General features: G+C 49.2%; 1 protein-coding gene across 5 annotated transcripts in view; it reads right to left on the bottom strand.

Annotated features, from left to right (window-relative positions):
* LOC119929906 (maestro heat-like repeat family member 5) overlaps positions 1-14016 on the bottom strand; it is a 56731-nt gene extending 42715 nt beyond the window's left edge. For all 5 annotated transcript variants that reach the window (XM_038748255.1, XM_038748256.1, XM_038748257.1 and 2 more), the window contains exons 1-5: positions 13975-14016; positions 6576-6943; positions 5819-5964; positions 2215-2343; positions 1949-2108 (exon numbers count right to left, since the gene is read on the bottom strand). In XM_038748255.1, the coding sequence (XP_038604183.1) occupies positions 1949-2108; positions 2215-2343; positions 5819-5964; positions 6576-6943; positions 13975-13991 (820 nt within the window). In that variant the 5' untranslated portion in view covers positions 13992-14016. The remainder of the gene's footprint in view (positions 1-1948; positions 2109-2214; positions 2344-5818; positions 5965-6575; positions 6944-13974) is intronic.
* Positions 14017-14955: the final 939 nt, after the last annotated feature.

Below are 14955 nucleotides of genomic sequence, written 5' to 3'. Positions count from 1 at the left end.
GAGGGAGGGGGCGATGGGGAGGGGAGGAGGAGGAGGAGAGGAAAAAGTGGGGGTTCAGTCTGGGAAGGGTTGTCCCATGTGGGGCTCACATTCTTCATCCCCATTTCACAGATGAGGTAACTGAGGCACAGAGAAGCAAAGTGGCTTGCCCAAGGTCACACAGCAGACAAGTGGCAGAGCCAGAATTAGAACCCACGTCCTCTGACTCCCAAGCCTGGGCTCTTTCCACTGTGAGCCCTGGGTGGGACAGACAGGGATCAGTACTTTGTATCAATCAATCAATCAGTTGTATTTATTGAGCGCTTACTGTGTGCTTGGGAGAGTACAACACAACAATATGACAGACACATTCCCCACCCACAATGAGCTTACAGTCTAGTACAGTGCTTTCCAACAAATACCACAACAAGCACACAGCAAACTTTAGCGAGACCCAGCGCCTTTAAAATACACAGCTCAGACAGTGCCCCAAGGCCAGTGGATCGCCTGGAACCTCCCCCGGACCTACAATAATAATAATAATGGCATTTATTAAGCGCTTACTATGTGCAAAGCACTGTTCTAAGCGCTGGGGAGGTTACAAGGTGATCAGGTTGTCCCAGGGGGGACTCACAGTCTTCATCCCCATTTTACAGATGAGGGAACTGAGGCCCAGAGAAGTGAAGTAACTTGCCCAAAGTCACACAGCTGACAAGTGGCAGAGCCGGGATTCGAACCCATGACCTCTGACTCCAAAGCCCATGCTCTTTCCACTGAGCCACGCTGCCTATGCTGGTAGAACATCCAGACCAGAAGCCCCTTGAGGGTAAGGATCGGATCATGTCCACCTGTTTTATTGTGGTGTATTCCCTCAAGCATACTGCGTGTGGTAAGCGCTCAATAAGTAGCACTCAATGAAGCAGCGTGGCTTAGTGAAAGAGCAAGGGCTTGGAAGTCAGAGGACATGGGTTCTAATGATAATAATAATGATGGCATTTGTTAAATGCTTACCACGTGCAAAGCACTGTTCTAAGCCCTGGGGGGGATACAAGGTGATCAGGTTGTCCCATGTGGAACTCACGGTCTTACTCCCCATTTTACAGATGAGGGAACTGAGGCCCAGAGAAGTGAAGTGACTTGCCCAAAGTCACCCAGCTGACAAGTGGTGGAGCCGGGATTCAAACCCACGACCTCTGACTCCCAAGCCCGGGCTCTTTCCACTGAGCCACGCTGCTTCCCTAATCCCGGCTCCACCACTTCTCTGCTGTGTGACCTTGAGCATTGGGTAGGGACCGTCTCTATATGTTGCCAACTTGTACTTCCCAAGCGCTTAGTACAGTGCTCTGCACACAATAAGCGCTCAAGAAATACAATTGAATGAATGAATGAATGACTATTATTATTATTACTATTCCACCCGACCTCCCACAGCACCTGCATATGTTTGTACATATTTATTACTCTATTTATTTATTTTACTTGTACATGTTTATTCTATTAATTTTATTTTGATAATATCTTTGGTTTTGTTGTCTGTCTCCCCCTTCTAGACTGTGAGCCCGCTGTTGGGTCTCTAGATGTTGCCAACTTGGACTTCCCAAGCGTGTGTGCTCTGCACACAGTAAGCGCTCAATAACTACGATTGAATGAATGAATGAAAGTCGCTTCACTTCTCTGTGCCTCATTTGTAAAATGGGGATTAAAAGCGTGAGCCCTCCGTGGGACAACCTGATTACCCTATATTTACCCCAGCGCTTAGAACGGTGCTTGGCACATAGTAAGCGCATAACAGGTACCATAATTATTAGTCTGAATAAGGAAATGCTAGCGGGACATGGGGATGGGAGAGCGTGAGCCTCTCCCAGTCAGGGCCATAGCTCTCCCCATCCTCCTTCCTGCCAGTCCCCCGGGAATCCCGCTCTCCTGCTTGCCAGCCCTCTGGCCCTCCCACTTGCCCCAGGCCCCTCACCTTTGGAGATGATCTTGCCCAGGGTGTAAAAAGCGCTGCGGTGAGGAAACTCCCTTTTCCAGAACATCTTGAGCAGCTGGGGCGTGACGTGCTGCGAAGCATGTCTCCACACGGCCACCAGCAGGTCACCGGCCGCGTTCTGGTACACTTCCTCCAAATCCTGGCCCGGGAGCCGAGGGTGGGCCCGGTCCGGCCCGAGTCCCGGAGCAGCCCCCCGCCCCCAGCCCTCCGGGGATGGAGCCCACCCAGCCCGTGGTCCCACCTACAGTGATCAGGACCATGTTCTCCAGGGCCAGGCTGGTACAGGCCTGGGCCCAGTGCTGGCTGAGGACGCCGTGCGTGGTGACGATCATCTCGAGCACCCGGAGGATGCGGAACCGGTGCCGGACGGCCAGCTGTGGCGGGAGGGAAAGACAGGCCTGGGGCACGGGGAAGGATGGAGAGCTGGGGGCGAGGGAAGGACAGAGGGTGGGGAGAGACGGAAGACAGAGAGCTGCAGCAGGAGGGAAGACAGAGAGCTCCAGGATACCTGCTTCCATGTGAGGGACGGCCAACGTCTCCACTGAGACTATAAATCCCAACATGGCTCAGACAGACCATTCATTCATTCATTCAATCGTATTTATTGAGCGCTTACTGTGTGCAGAACACTGTACTCGGCGCTTGGGAAGTACGAGTCGGCAACGAATAGAGACGATCCCTACCCAACAACGGGCTCACAGTCTAGAAGGGGGAGACAGACAATAAAACACGTAGACAGGTGTTGAAATCACCAGAATAGAATTATAGCTATATGTACATCATTAACAAAATAAACAGAGTAGTAAATATGTACAAGTAAAATAAATAGAGTAATAAATCTGTACATATACAAGTGCTGTGGGGAGGGGAAGGCGTGCCCCTCACTCTTCCCTCTCCTCCAGTGACCAGCATGGACCATCTAATCCCCCTTGTTCTCCCCTCTCCATCATTCATTCATTCATTCAATCCTATTTATTGAGCGCTTACTGTCTGCAGAGCACCATGCTAAGCACTTGGCAGGGGAAGCGGTGTAGTGAAGCAGCAGGGCGCCGGTCTAGAAGCTGGAGGACCCGCGTTTGAGTCCAAGCTGTGCTGTTTGCTTGCCGTGTGACCGTGGGTGAGTCATTCATTCATTCAATCGTATTTATTGAGCGCTTACTGTGTGCAGAGCACTGTACTAAGTGCTTGAGAAGTACAAGTTGGCAACATATAGAGACGGTCCCAACCCAACAATGGGCTCACAGTCTAGAAGGGGGAGACAGACAATGCTGTGAGTGACTTAACTTCCCTGGACCTAGGTTTCTCCATCTGTAAAATGGGGATAATAATACCTGCCTTGTGTCCCTCCCCACAGTGAGCTTAAAGTCTAGAGTTGGGGAGACAGACATTAATATAAATAAACAAATAATAAGTGTTGTTGGGTTGGGAGAGAGGATGAACAATCGGAGCAAGTCAGGGCAACATAGAAGGGAGGGGGAGAAGAGGAAAGCGGGGGGTCTCAGTCAGGGAAGTCCCCTTGGAAGAGATGTGCCTTGAATAAGGCTTTGAAGGGGAGGAGAACAATATTCTGTTGGATTTGAGTTGGGAGGGCAACCACTGGAGTTTTTTGAGGAGTAGGGAAACATGATCTGAACGTGTCTGTAGAAAAATAATTCAGGCAGCAGGGTGAAGTATGGACCGGAGTCAGGAGAGGCGGGAGCTAGGAGTTCAGCAAGGAGGCTGATGCAATAATCCAGGCGGGATAGGATGAGTGATTGCATTAATGTGGTCGCTGTTCGGATGGAGGGTAAAGGGAAGATTTTAGCGATGTTGTGAAGGTGGGACCGACAGATTGACTATGTGGGTTGAATGAGAGAGAAGAGTCAAGGATAACGCCAAGGTTACGGGTTTGTGAGACAGGAAGGATGGTGGTACCATCTACAGTGATGGGAAAGCAAGGGGGAGGACAGAGTTTGGGTGGGAAGAGAAGGATTTCTGTTGTGGACATGTCAAGCTTGAGGTGACGGGAGGACAACCAAGGAGAGATGTCTTGAAGGCAGGAGGAAATGCGAAGCTGGACGGAGGGAGAGTCCATCCCTGACTCTCTCCCTAAGGACCCAGCACGGATCATCCAACCCCCTTACCCTGCCCTCTCCAACCCCGACTCTCCTCTCAGTGACCCAAAATGTATCATCGAACCCCTCTCACTCTCCCCTCCCCATTCCAATGACCCAGAACAGATGCTTGACCACAGATCTTCCCAAAAACCTGTGGCCCCTACCATTTTTTCCAGCTACAACGTGTGTCATTCCCCTCCAACGCCCATCCCGGTGGGGCAAAGACCTGTTTCCTGGTATTATTTCACCACTTCCTGCTCCAGTGGGTGCCCCTTGTCTCGGTAGGGTGAGATGTGGGGAACAACAATTTTCTGTTTATCCTGGTCACCCCCTCCTGATTCTGTAAACTGCCATCCCCTCAGAATAATAATAATTATGATATTTATTAAGCACTTACTATGTGCTTACTATGTGCCAGGCACTGTACTAAGCTCTGGGGGTTGGACACAGTCCCCGTCCCACGTGGGGCTCACCGTCCCATTTTAGAGATGAGGTAACTGAGGCACAGAGAAGTAAAGTGACTTGCCCAAGGTCACCCAGCAGACAGAGCTGGGATTAGAACCCCTGACCTTCTGAATCCCAGAACCATGCTCTAACCACTACATCACACTGCTCTCTGGCCACACTGCTGAGTTGTGGCCCTTCAACTGCCCCATCTCCATGAACATCCTGGATGCCCTTTTCTTCTACGATTTCCACCCAAACCAAATTCTACTGAAGAATATGATTGAATGAATGAATGAATGAATGAATGAATGAAAGAGTTGAAGATGGCTTCTGCATTCATTCATTCATTCATTCATTCATTCAATCGCATTTACTGAGTGCTTACTGTGTGCAGAGCACTGTGCTAAGTGCTTGGGAAGGATAAGTCAATGACATATAGAGACGGTCCCTACCCAACAACGGGCTCACAGTCTAGAAGGGGGAGACAGACAACAAAACAAAACATGTGGATGGGTGTCAAGTCGTTAGAATAAATAGAATTAAAGCTAAATGCACATCATTAACAAAATAAATAGAATAGTAAATATGCATGCACCACCCCCTCATTCCTTTCCCATCACGTTGGGCTCCTTCTGCTGTAATGCTCTTAGTTCTTCCCTAGCATTACAGCATTCATATCTATACTTCCCAAGCAGTAAGCGCTCAATAAATATGATTGAATGAATGAATGAATGAATTCATAGCTATACCCATAATTAATTTATATCAATGTCTGTCACCCGCTCTAGACTGAATGCTCCTTGTGGGAGCTGTTGTATTGTACTCTCTCAGAGCTTAGTACGGTGCTTTGCATGCAGTCAGTCAGTAGGACGGATGGATCAATTGATGGGTTGATTCTGATGATCCCAGCTCGCTTGTTCTCTCTACGATTCCCAACCTGCCTAGCGGATAGTGTCCGGGCCTGGGAGCCCGAGGACCTTGATTCCAATCCCGGTGCCACCACGTGCCCGCCGGGTGACCTTGGACGAGTCACTTAACTTCTCTGTGCTCCAGTTTCCTCATCTGTAAAATGGGGATTAAATACTCGTTCTCCCTCCTACTTAGATGTGGGACGGGGACTGGGCCCAATCTGACATACTTGTGTCTAACCCAGGGCTTAGAACAGCACTTGATACATAGTAAGTACCTAATAGATACCATTTAAAGGAAGAGAGAGAGAGAAACAGAGACAGAGAGAGAATTGAGAAGACCAGGAAGCTGTGGTGGGTGGGAGAGGGCAAGATGTGGCGTCCAGAGCAGTGGGTACCTGGGTATTTTGGTGGAAATATTTCAAAATGGTTTCTAGTACCACCTCCTGGTGCTTCTTGGCGATATCTCCCAACTTCTTGGCCACCAGGGCTAACTGGGGCAAGTCTTCCATCCCCAGGGATTTGATGATCTTGATGCAAATGGCTGAGGGCCGGAGAAGAAGTGATAAGTTGTCCCGGTGGGGCAAAGAGGGCCTGGAATCAGGCTGCCATTTGCCCTTCCTCCCAGTCAGACTTCCTGTGAGAAAATGGTGGGGCCGCCCAGCCCGCCACCCCCGCCGCAACCGCGGCGGCTCAATCCTCCTGGCTGCCGCTGCCCGGATGGGTCTTACGCAGCCTAGGAGCGAGGCCTCAGGAGGTCAGAGGAGGTCAAGAACCCCGGGCCTACGAGTCGGAGGTCCTGGCTTGTAATTCTGAATCTGCCGCTTGCCTGCCGTGTGTGAATTTAGGCAAGTGGCTTCACTTCCTCATCTGCGAAAGGGGGATGAAGCATCCATCCTCCTTCACCCTTAGACGGGGAGCCCCATGGGGGACAGGACTGAGTCTGACCCGATTATCTCGTGTCAGCCTCAAGGGTGGGCAGATAGTAAACGCTTAACGAAAACCGCTAGTAAAGAGAGACAGCAGAAGAGGGTGGGAAGAGAGACATGAGAGGCGTCTCTTGAGGCCCGATTTTGGAGTGCAGGCCATAGTCTCCCCGCCCGCGCCGCGACCCCCTCGGCCGACAATCCCCCCGGCCAGCTTCCAGCTCCTCACCCGCGGTCCGGGCCGCTTCGGTGAAGACGCTCTCCTTCTTCCTTCTCGGGCTGTCCGGAGTGACCTTTGACTTGTGAGGCCGGAGTTTCCAGGAGGGGGGGCCTCTGGAAGTGTTCCGCTCTCTCCGCCTGAGCTTCTTCACGTTACTCTTCTTCCAGAACGGGAAGTTCCCGGTGAGCCAGTTCGGGGAAGAGGCTGGCCGCTCCGAGGCTGACGCCCTCTCTATCTCCTCGCCCTGCTGGGCCCCCTTGGTTCTCTTCAGCCTTTCCGGCCCCTCCAGCCCCTCTGCTGCCTCTGCCCCCTTGGCAGCCATTCCTTTGGGGGGCTTCTGGGAACTGAGAAGGGGCTTCTGGAAAAACGAGGACAACCTGCGACAAAGCCCAGGGGGAGAGGGGAGCCGGGGAGAATCAGCCTGGATCCACTTGGACCACTGAACTCAACCTCCTCATTCATTCATTCATTTTATTCAATCGTACTTATTGAGCACTTACTGAGTGCAGAGCACTGGATTAAGCGCTTGGGAAGTACAAGTTGGCAACATATAGAACCTCAACCTCAGAGGTTACAGGGGCTCTGAAGACCAGGTTTCTGGCCAGGCTGGACCCAGGGGGGACACAAGTCTCCCCTGACCCCGATTCTGGGCTCATTCCCAGCTCGCCTGGGGCTGGGACTCTCAGGTAGCGTCAGGGAATGAGGACAACTGGGATTCTGGGACCTTCCCCTAAAGGTTCATTCCCAGTGGAGCTTTTTGAGAATCCGAGCATCGGGAATCCAGCCCCGGTCTCTGTCGGCACCCGGGGAAGGGAATCTCTTCACATTTCAAGTGGGAAGCCCGGAGGAGCTAGGTGACTTCCTCCCGTTCACCTGCATCAAGCGCTGTTCTCAGTCTACACTCACTCCCTTGGTGACCTCATTCGCTCCCACGGCTTTAACTATCATCTCTACGCTGATGACACCCAGATCTACATCTCTGCCCCTGCTCTCTCCCCCTCCCTCCAGGCTCGCATCTCCTCCTGCCTTCAGGACATCTCCATCTGGATGTCCGCCCGCCACCTAAAGCTCAACATGTCGAAGACTGAGCTCCTTGTCTTCCCTCCCAAACCTTGTCCTCTCCCTGACTTTCCCATCTCTGTTGACGGCACTACCATCCTTCCCGTCTCACAAGCCCGCAACCTTGGTGTCATCCTCGACTCCGCTCTCTCATTCACCCCTCACATCCAAGCCGTCACCAAAACCTGCCGGTGTCAGCTCCGCAACATTGCCAAGATCCGCCCTTTCCTCTCCATCCAAACCGCTACCCTGCTCATTCAAGCTCTAATCCTATCCCGTCTGGACTACTGCACCAGCCTTCTCTCTGATCTCCCATCCTCGTGTCTCTCTCCACTTCAATCCATACTTCATGCTGCTGCCCGGATTATCTTTGTCCAGAAACGCTCTGGACATATTACTCCCCTCCTCAAAAACCTCCAATGGCTACCGATCAATCTGCGCATCAGGCAGAAACTCCTCACCCTGGGCTTCAAGGCTCTCCATCACCTCGCCCCCTCCTACCTCACCTCCCTTCTCTCCTTCTACTGCCCAGCCCGCACCCTCTGCTCCTCCACCGCTAATCTCCTCACCATACCTCGCTCTCGCCTGTCCCGCCATCGACCCCCGGCCCACGTCATCCCCCGGGCCTGGAATGCCCTCCCTCTGCCCATCCGCCAAGCTAGCTCTCTTCCTCCCTTCAAGGCCCTGCTGAGAGCTCACCTCCTCCAGGAGGCCTTCCCAGACTGAGCCCCTTCTTTCCTCTCCCCCTCGTCCCCCTCTCCATCCCCCCGTCTTACCTCCTTCCCTTCCCCACAGCACCTGTATATATGTATATATGGTTGTACATATTTATTACTCTATTTATTTATTTATTTATTTATTTTACTTGTACATTTCTATCCTACTTATTTTATTTTGTTGGTATGTTTGGTTCTGTTCTCTGTCTCCCCCTTTTAGACTGTGAGCCCACTGTTGGGTAGGGACTGTCTCTATGTGATGCCAATTTGTACTTCCCAAGCGCTTAGTACAGTGCTCTGCACATAGTAAGCGCTCAATAAATACGATTGATTGATTGATTGATTGTTCTAAGCGCTGGGATAGATACAGGGTTATCAGGTTGTCCCACGTACGGCTCACAGTCTTCATCCCCATTTTCCAGAGGAGGGAACTGAGGCCCAGAGAAGTGAAGTGACTTGCCCAAAGTCAAACAGCTGACAGGTGGCAGAGCCGGGATTAGAACCCATGACCTCGGGCTCTCAAGCCAGTGCTCTTTCCACTGAGCTACTCTGTAGTAGAAATAGTAGTAGTTGTTGTAAGAGCAGTAGTAATTCTAGTAGTGGTGGTAGCAGGAGTAACGATAAGAAGCAGCATGGCTCAGTGGAAAAGAGCCCGGGCTTTGGAGTCAGAGGTCATGGGTTCAAATCCCGGCTCTGCCACTTGTCAGCTGTGTGACTTTGGGCAAGTCACTTCACTTCTCTGGGCCTCAGTTACCTCATCTGGAAAATGGGGATTAAGACTGTGAGCCCCCCGTGGGACAACCTGATCACCTTGTAACCTCCCCAGCACTTAGAACAGTGCTTTGCACATAGTAAGTGCTTAATAAATGCCATTATTATTACTAATAGTAATAACAGAATTAGCACTAGAAGAAAAAGAAGTAGTAGCAGTAATTGTAATTACTATTATTATTATTATTATTATTATGTGCCGTCGAGTCATTTCCAATTCATAGCGATTCCGTGGATATACTTTCTCCAGAATATCCAGTCCTCTGCCCTAATCTGCAACCATTCTAATGGTTCTTCCGTAATCGCTGTTGCGGTCTCTATCCATGTAGATGCTGGCCAGCCTCCTCCATGATTTCCCTGGACTTTTCCTATTCATTCATTCATTCATTCAATCATATTTATTGAGCACTTACTGTGTGCAGAGCACTGTACCAAGCACTTGGGAAGTACAAGTTGGCAACATATAGAGACGGTCCCTACCCAACAGCGGGCTCACAGTCTAGAAGGGGGCGATAGACAACAAAACAACATATATTAACAAAATAAAATAAATAGAATATGTACAAGTAAAATAAATAGAGTAATAAATCTGTACAAATATATATACATATATACAGGTGCTGTGGGGAGGGGAAGGAGGTAAGGCGGGGGGGATGGGGAGAGGGAAATGTGCAATGAGTCGTTTCCGATTCATAGCGACTCTGTGGATATACTTTCTCCAGAACATCCTGTCCTCTGCCCTAATGCACAACCTTTCTAATGGTTCTTCCGTAATCATTGTTGCGGTCTCTATCCATCTAGGTGCCGGTCAGCCTCCTCCATGATTTCCCTGGACTTTTCCTAGCATTAGTGTCTTCTCCAGAGAATTAGTCCTGATTACGTGTCCAAAATCTGCTAATCTAAGTCGAGTCATTCGGCCGGAAGAAACAACCCGGAGGCAGCGGAAGGATGCCCCTTCTAATTCAGAAACACCATCCGCCTGAACTCAATAGCAGGGAGACCGGCCGGTCCATAAAAATGGCAACACGGAGCTCTGAGGGGCTCTGAGGGGCTGCGCTACTCAGAAACATATGGTTTGGGTTGCCGACTGTGAATTTTTATGATCCTCAAAAGGGCCTTTTTGGGGTCCAGGCAGGCACAGTGAGTGACTGACATTTGGTCTTCAGGAAAGGTTTTTTTTTGCCTTCCCGATAGCAGGGACTTATTAGAGACAGCACCCAGGCCTGGTCTTTGTGGGCCTGTTCTCCCCGGGCCTGGTATATCCCGATTGCAGCCGGGGCCGCTTCCCTAGGGCTCAAAAGAAAGGCCCGATAGAGCCCTGAATCATTAACTAGTTATTTCATCCAGCAGCCTAGGTGGAAACTGGTGACAGGCCTGCAGATTATATTTATTTACTATTTATTAAGCATTTACTATGTGTCTAGCACTGTTCTAAGCGCTGGGGAAGATACAAGTTAATCAGGTCAGACCCACTTGGGGCTCACAGTCTAAATATTATTATTATGGTACTTGTCAGGTGTTCAGTACATGCCAAGCACTGTTCTAAGCAATGGGGTAGATACAAGGTAATCAGGTTGTCCCACATGGGGCTCACAATCTTAATTCCCATTTTACAGATGAGGTAGCTGAGGCACAGAGAAGTTAAGTGATTTGCCCAAAGTCACACAGCAGAGCTGGAATTAGAACACAAGTCCTCTGACTCCCAAGCTCATGCTCATTCCACTAAACCACCCTCTAAATAGGAGGGAGAAGAGGTGTTGAATCCCCATATTACTGATGAGGTAACTGAGGCACAGGGAATTGAAGTGACTTGACCAAGGTCACAGAGCAGACAGGTGGTGGAGCCGGGATTAGAACCCAGGTCCTTCTGATTCCCAGGCCCGGGCTTTATCCTCTAGGCCATGCTAGTTCTACTTAAACTATGAGCTCCACATTGGACGGTTGACGGTGTTTGACTTCATTCTCTGCTTAATACAGTGCTTAGGTGTAGTGAGCGTTTAACAAATGCCACAATTCTGCTTCTTAGTAGTAGTGATAGTAGCAGTGGCATTTATTAAATGTCGACTAGGTGCCACATCCTGTACTAATCGTTTGGAAAAGTAGAAAAGAACCATAAATCACATTCCCTGCCCTCAAGGAGCTCACACTCTGTAAGGGGAGACAGACATAGAACAGTTCACAAGAATACTAACAATGGAATCAGAATAAATAATTGAATGGGTAGTTGAAGATACATATATGCCCAAGTACTAAGGAAGTGTATAAATAACCACATCTCCCTCTGCAGGGAGCTCACACTCTATAAGGGGAGACAGACATAGATCAGCTCACAAGAATTATGAACTTAATAATTAATTAATTAATAATTATAATTAAAATTAATTATGGGAAGCAGCGTGGTTCAGTGGAAAGAGCCCGGGCTTTGGAGTCAGAGGTCAGGGGTTCAAATCCCAGCTCCGCCACTTGTCATCTGTGTGACTTTGGGCAAGTCACTTAACTTCTCTGGGCCTCAGTTCCCTCATCTGTAAAATGGGTATTAAGACTGTGAGCACCCCGTGGGACAACCTGATCACCTTGTAACCTCCCCAGTGCTTCGAACAGTGCTTTGCACATAGTAAGCGCTTAATAAATGCCATCAAAAAAAGAGTACTCACAATGGAATCAGAATAAATAATTGAATGTGTAGTTGAAGATACGTATATGCCCAAGTACTAAGGAAGTGTATAAATAACCACATCTCCCTCTGCAGGGAGCTCACACTCTATAAGGGGAGACAGACATAGAACAGTTCACAAGAATACTCACAATGGGATCAGAATAAATAATTGAATGCGTAGTTGAAGATACGTATATGCCCAAGTACTAAGGAAGTGTATAAATAACCACATCTCCCTCTGCAGGGAGCTCACACTCTATAAGGGGAGACAGACATAAGAACAGTCCACAAGAATACTCACAATGGGATCAGAATAAATAATTGAATGTGTAGTTGAAGATACATATACGCCCAAGTACTAAGGATGTGTATAAATAACCACATCTCCCTCTGCAGGGAGCTCACACTCTATAAGGGGAGACAGACATAGAACAGTTCACAAGAATACTCACAATGGAATCAGAATAAATAATTGAATGTGTAGTTGAAGATACGTATATGCCCAAGTACTAAGGAAATGTGTAAATAACCACATCTCCCTCTGCAGGGAGCTCACACTCTATAAGGAGAGACAGACATAAGAACAGTCCACAAGAATACTCACAATGGGATCAGAATAAATAATTGAATGTGTAGTTGAAGATACATATATGCTCAAGTACTAAGGATGTGTATAAATAACCACATCTCCCTCTGCAGGGAGCTAACACTCTATAAGGGGAGACAGACATAGAACAGTTCACAAGAATACTCACAATGGAATCAGAATAAATAATTGAATGTGTAGTTGAAGATATGTATATGCCCAAGTACTAAGGAAGTGTATAAATAACGATATCTCCCTCTGCAGGGAGCTCACACTCTATAAGGGGAGACAGACAAAGATCAGTTCACAAGAATTATGAACTTATTAATTAATTAATTAATTATTATAATTATAATTAATTATGGGAAGCAGCGTGGCTCAGTGGAAAGAGCCTGGGCTTTGGAGTCAGAGGTCAGGGGTTCAAATCCCAGCTCCGCCACTTGTCATCTGTGTGACTTTGGGCAAGTCACTTAACTTCTCTGGGCCTCAGTTCCCTCATCTGTAAAATGGGTATTAAGACTGTGAGCACCCCGTGGGACAACCTGATCACCTTGTAACCTCCCCAGTGCTTACAACAGTGCTTTGCACATAGTAAGCGCTTAATAAATGCCATCAAAAAAAGAGTACTCACAATGGAATCAGAATAAATAATTGAATGTGTAGTTGAAGATACGTATATGCCCAAGTACTAAGGAAGTGTATAAATAACCACATCTCCCTCTGCAGGGAGCTCACACTCTATAAGGGGAGACAGACATAGAACAGTTCACAAGAATACTCACAATGGGATCAGAATAAATAATTGAATGCGTAGTTGAAGATACGTATATGCCCAAGTACTAAGGAAGTGTATAAATAACCACATCTCCCTCTGCAGGGAGCTCACACTCTATAAGGGGAGACAGACATAAGAACAGTTCACAAGAATACTCACAATGGGATCAGAATAAATAACTGAATGTGCAGTTGAAGATACGTATATGCCCAAGTACTAAGGAAGCGTATAAATAACCACATCTCCCTCTGAAGCCTGGAAGTTCCTTGTGGGCAGGAAATGTGTCTAACAACTCTGTTGTGCTCTCCCAAGAGCTTAGTACAGTGCTCCGCACACAGTAAGCACTCCATAAATCGGTTGATTTGATTGTTTTAGGTAAACAAAACCCCGGATTTGGGGAAACTCATCTGGGAAGGCTTCACGGAGGAGGTGGGATTTCAGGAGGGCTTTGAAGATGGGGAAATCAGTGGATTGGCAGGGTAGAGGGGCGTTCCAAGTTGGAGTACCTCAGGAGCGAGGGGACGAAGGCAGGAGGGTCAAGTGCGAGGTACAGCTGGAAAGCAAGTTTGGGAAGGCAAGGGATGGATTAGAACCCAGGCCCTGTGACTCTGAGACCTGTGCTTTTTCCAGGTTGCTAGTGTTCATCTTTTTCCGGGAAGGGCCATCGGACCAGGATTTCACGTTGCCTGGTGTGGACTGTCGGAACAGCCCAAGTGATTTAGGAATTGGCTAAGGGGCCCAGAGAGGAGAGGAGGGTCTTGAGGGGTGGGACTGGAAGCTGCGGAGGGGGACGCCTCGGGGTTCTCGGGCAGTGGGGCGAGCCCACCTCTCCCGGGGGGACACACCAGTTGTGATGAGCCATGAGGGCGCCGAGTCCAGCCTCTTGGGACGGAGCAAAGAGAGGGGATACCTTGTTGCCGCCGCCGCCACCGCCTCCGTCTTCCTGTCCCTGGGCCCTAGTTGGGCGCCTTGATTCTTACTTCACCTGTGAGGTCACAGTTGGTTTGGAGGGGTCAGAGGGCAAGGGGTACCCAGGCCTTGGGGGTGGGGTGCCACGCAGCCGGTGACCTCTTCGGGTTTCCTCAGGGGCTGGTCTGGTTTTCGGATCACCAATCCATCAATCCATCCATCAACGGCTCTGGGCCGCCCTGGCCTCCGACAAGCACGCCACTCAGGGACGGTGCGCCCACCTAATCAATCATTGGTATTAGTTGAACGCTTATTACAGGCGGAGCGTCGTACTGAGGGCTTGGAAAGTAAAATGCAACAGCGAGTAGACAAAATCCCTGCTCACAAGTGCTTAAGGTTTAGAAAAGGAGGCAGAAGTTAAATAAATCGCAGCTATGGACATTTGGAGTTTCTGTTTGATGCAGAGGTGGATGGGCAACCACTGGTAAGCGTGGTGGAGTGGGTAGGCAAGGACTGAACTTTTTTTTAGAAAAATGATCCGGCAGCAGAGTGAAGTAGGGACTGGAGTGGGGAGACAGGAGGCAGGGAGGTCAGAGGTTGATGCGACAGTCAAGGAGGGAGAGGATAAATGCTCGGATCAGTGGGGTAGCAGTTTGGATGGAGAGAAAAGGGCCAGGGGTCGATGGTGGGACAGGCGAGAACGAGGCACAGTGAGAAGGTTAGCGCCAGAGGAGCGGAGCGGGAGGGCTGGGATGTAGAAGGAGAGAAGGGGGAAAGGTGATGGAGAGCTTCGAAGCCAATAATAATAATAATAATAATAATAATAATAATAATGGCATTTATTAAATGCCTACTATGTGCAAAGCACTGTTCTTAGCGCTGGGGAATTTACAAGGTGATCAGGTTGTCCCACGTGG

The sequence above is a fragment of the Tachyglossus aculeatus genome, chromosome 6 (genome assembly GCF_015852505.1).
Source record: "Tachyglossus aculeatus isolate mTacAcu1 chromosome 6, mTacAcu1.pri, whole genome shotgun sequence".
In the NCBI taxonomy this organism is placed as follows: domain Eukaryota; kingdom Metazoa; phylum Chordata; class Mammalia; order Monotremata; family Tachyglossidae; genus Tachyglossus; species Tachyglossus aculeatus.
Note: the sequence above shows the minus strand (reverse complement) of the source record. Positions and strands in the feature narration are given on the sequence as shown.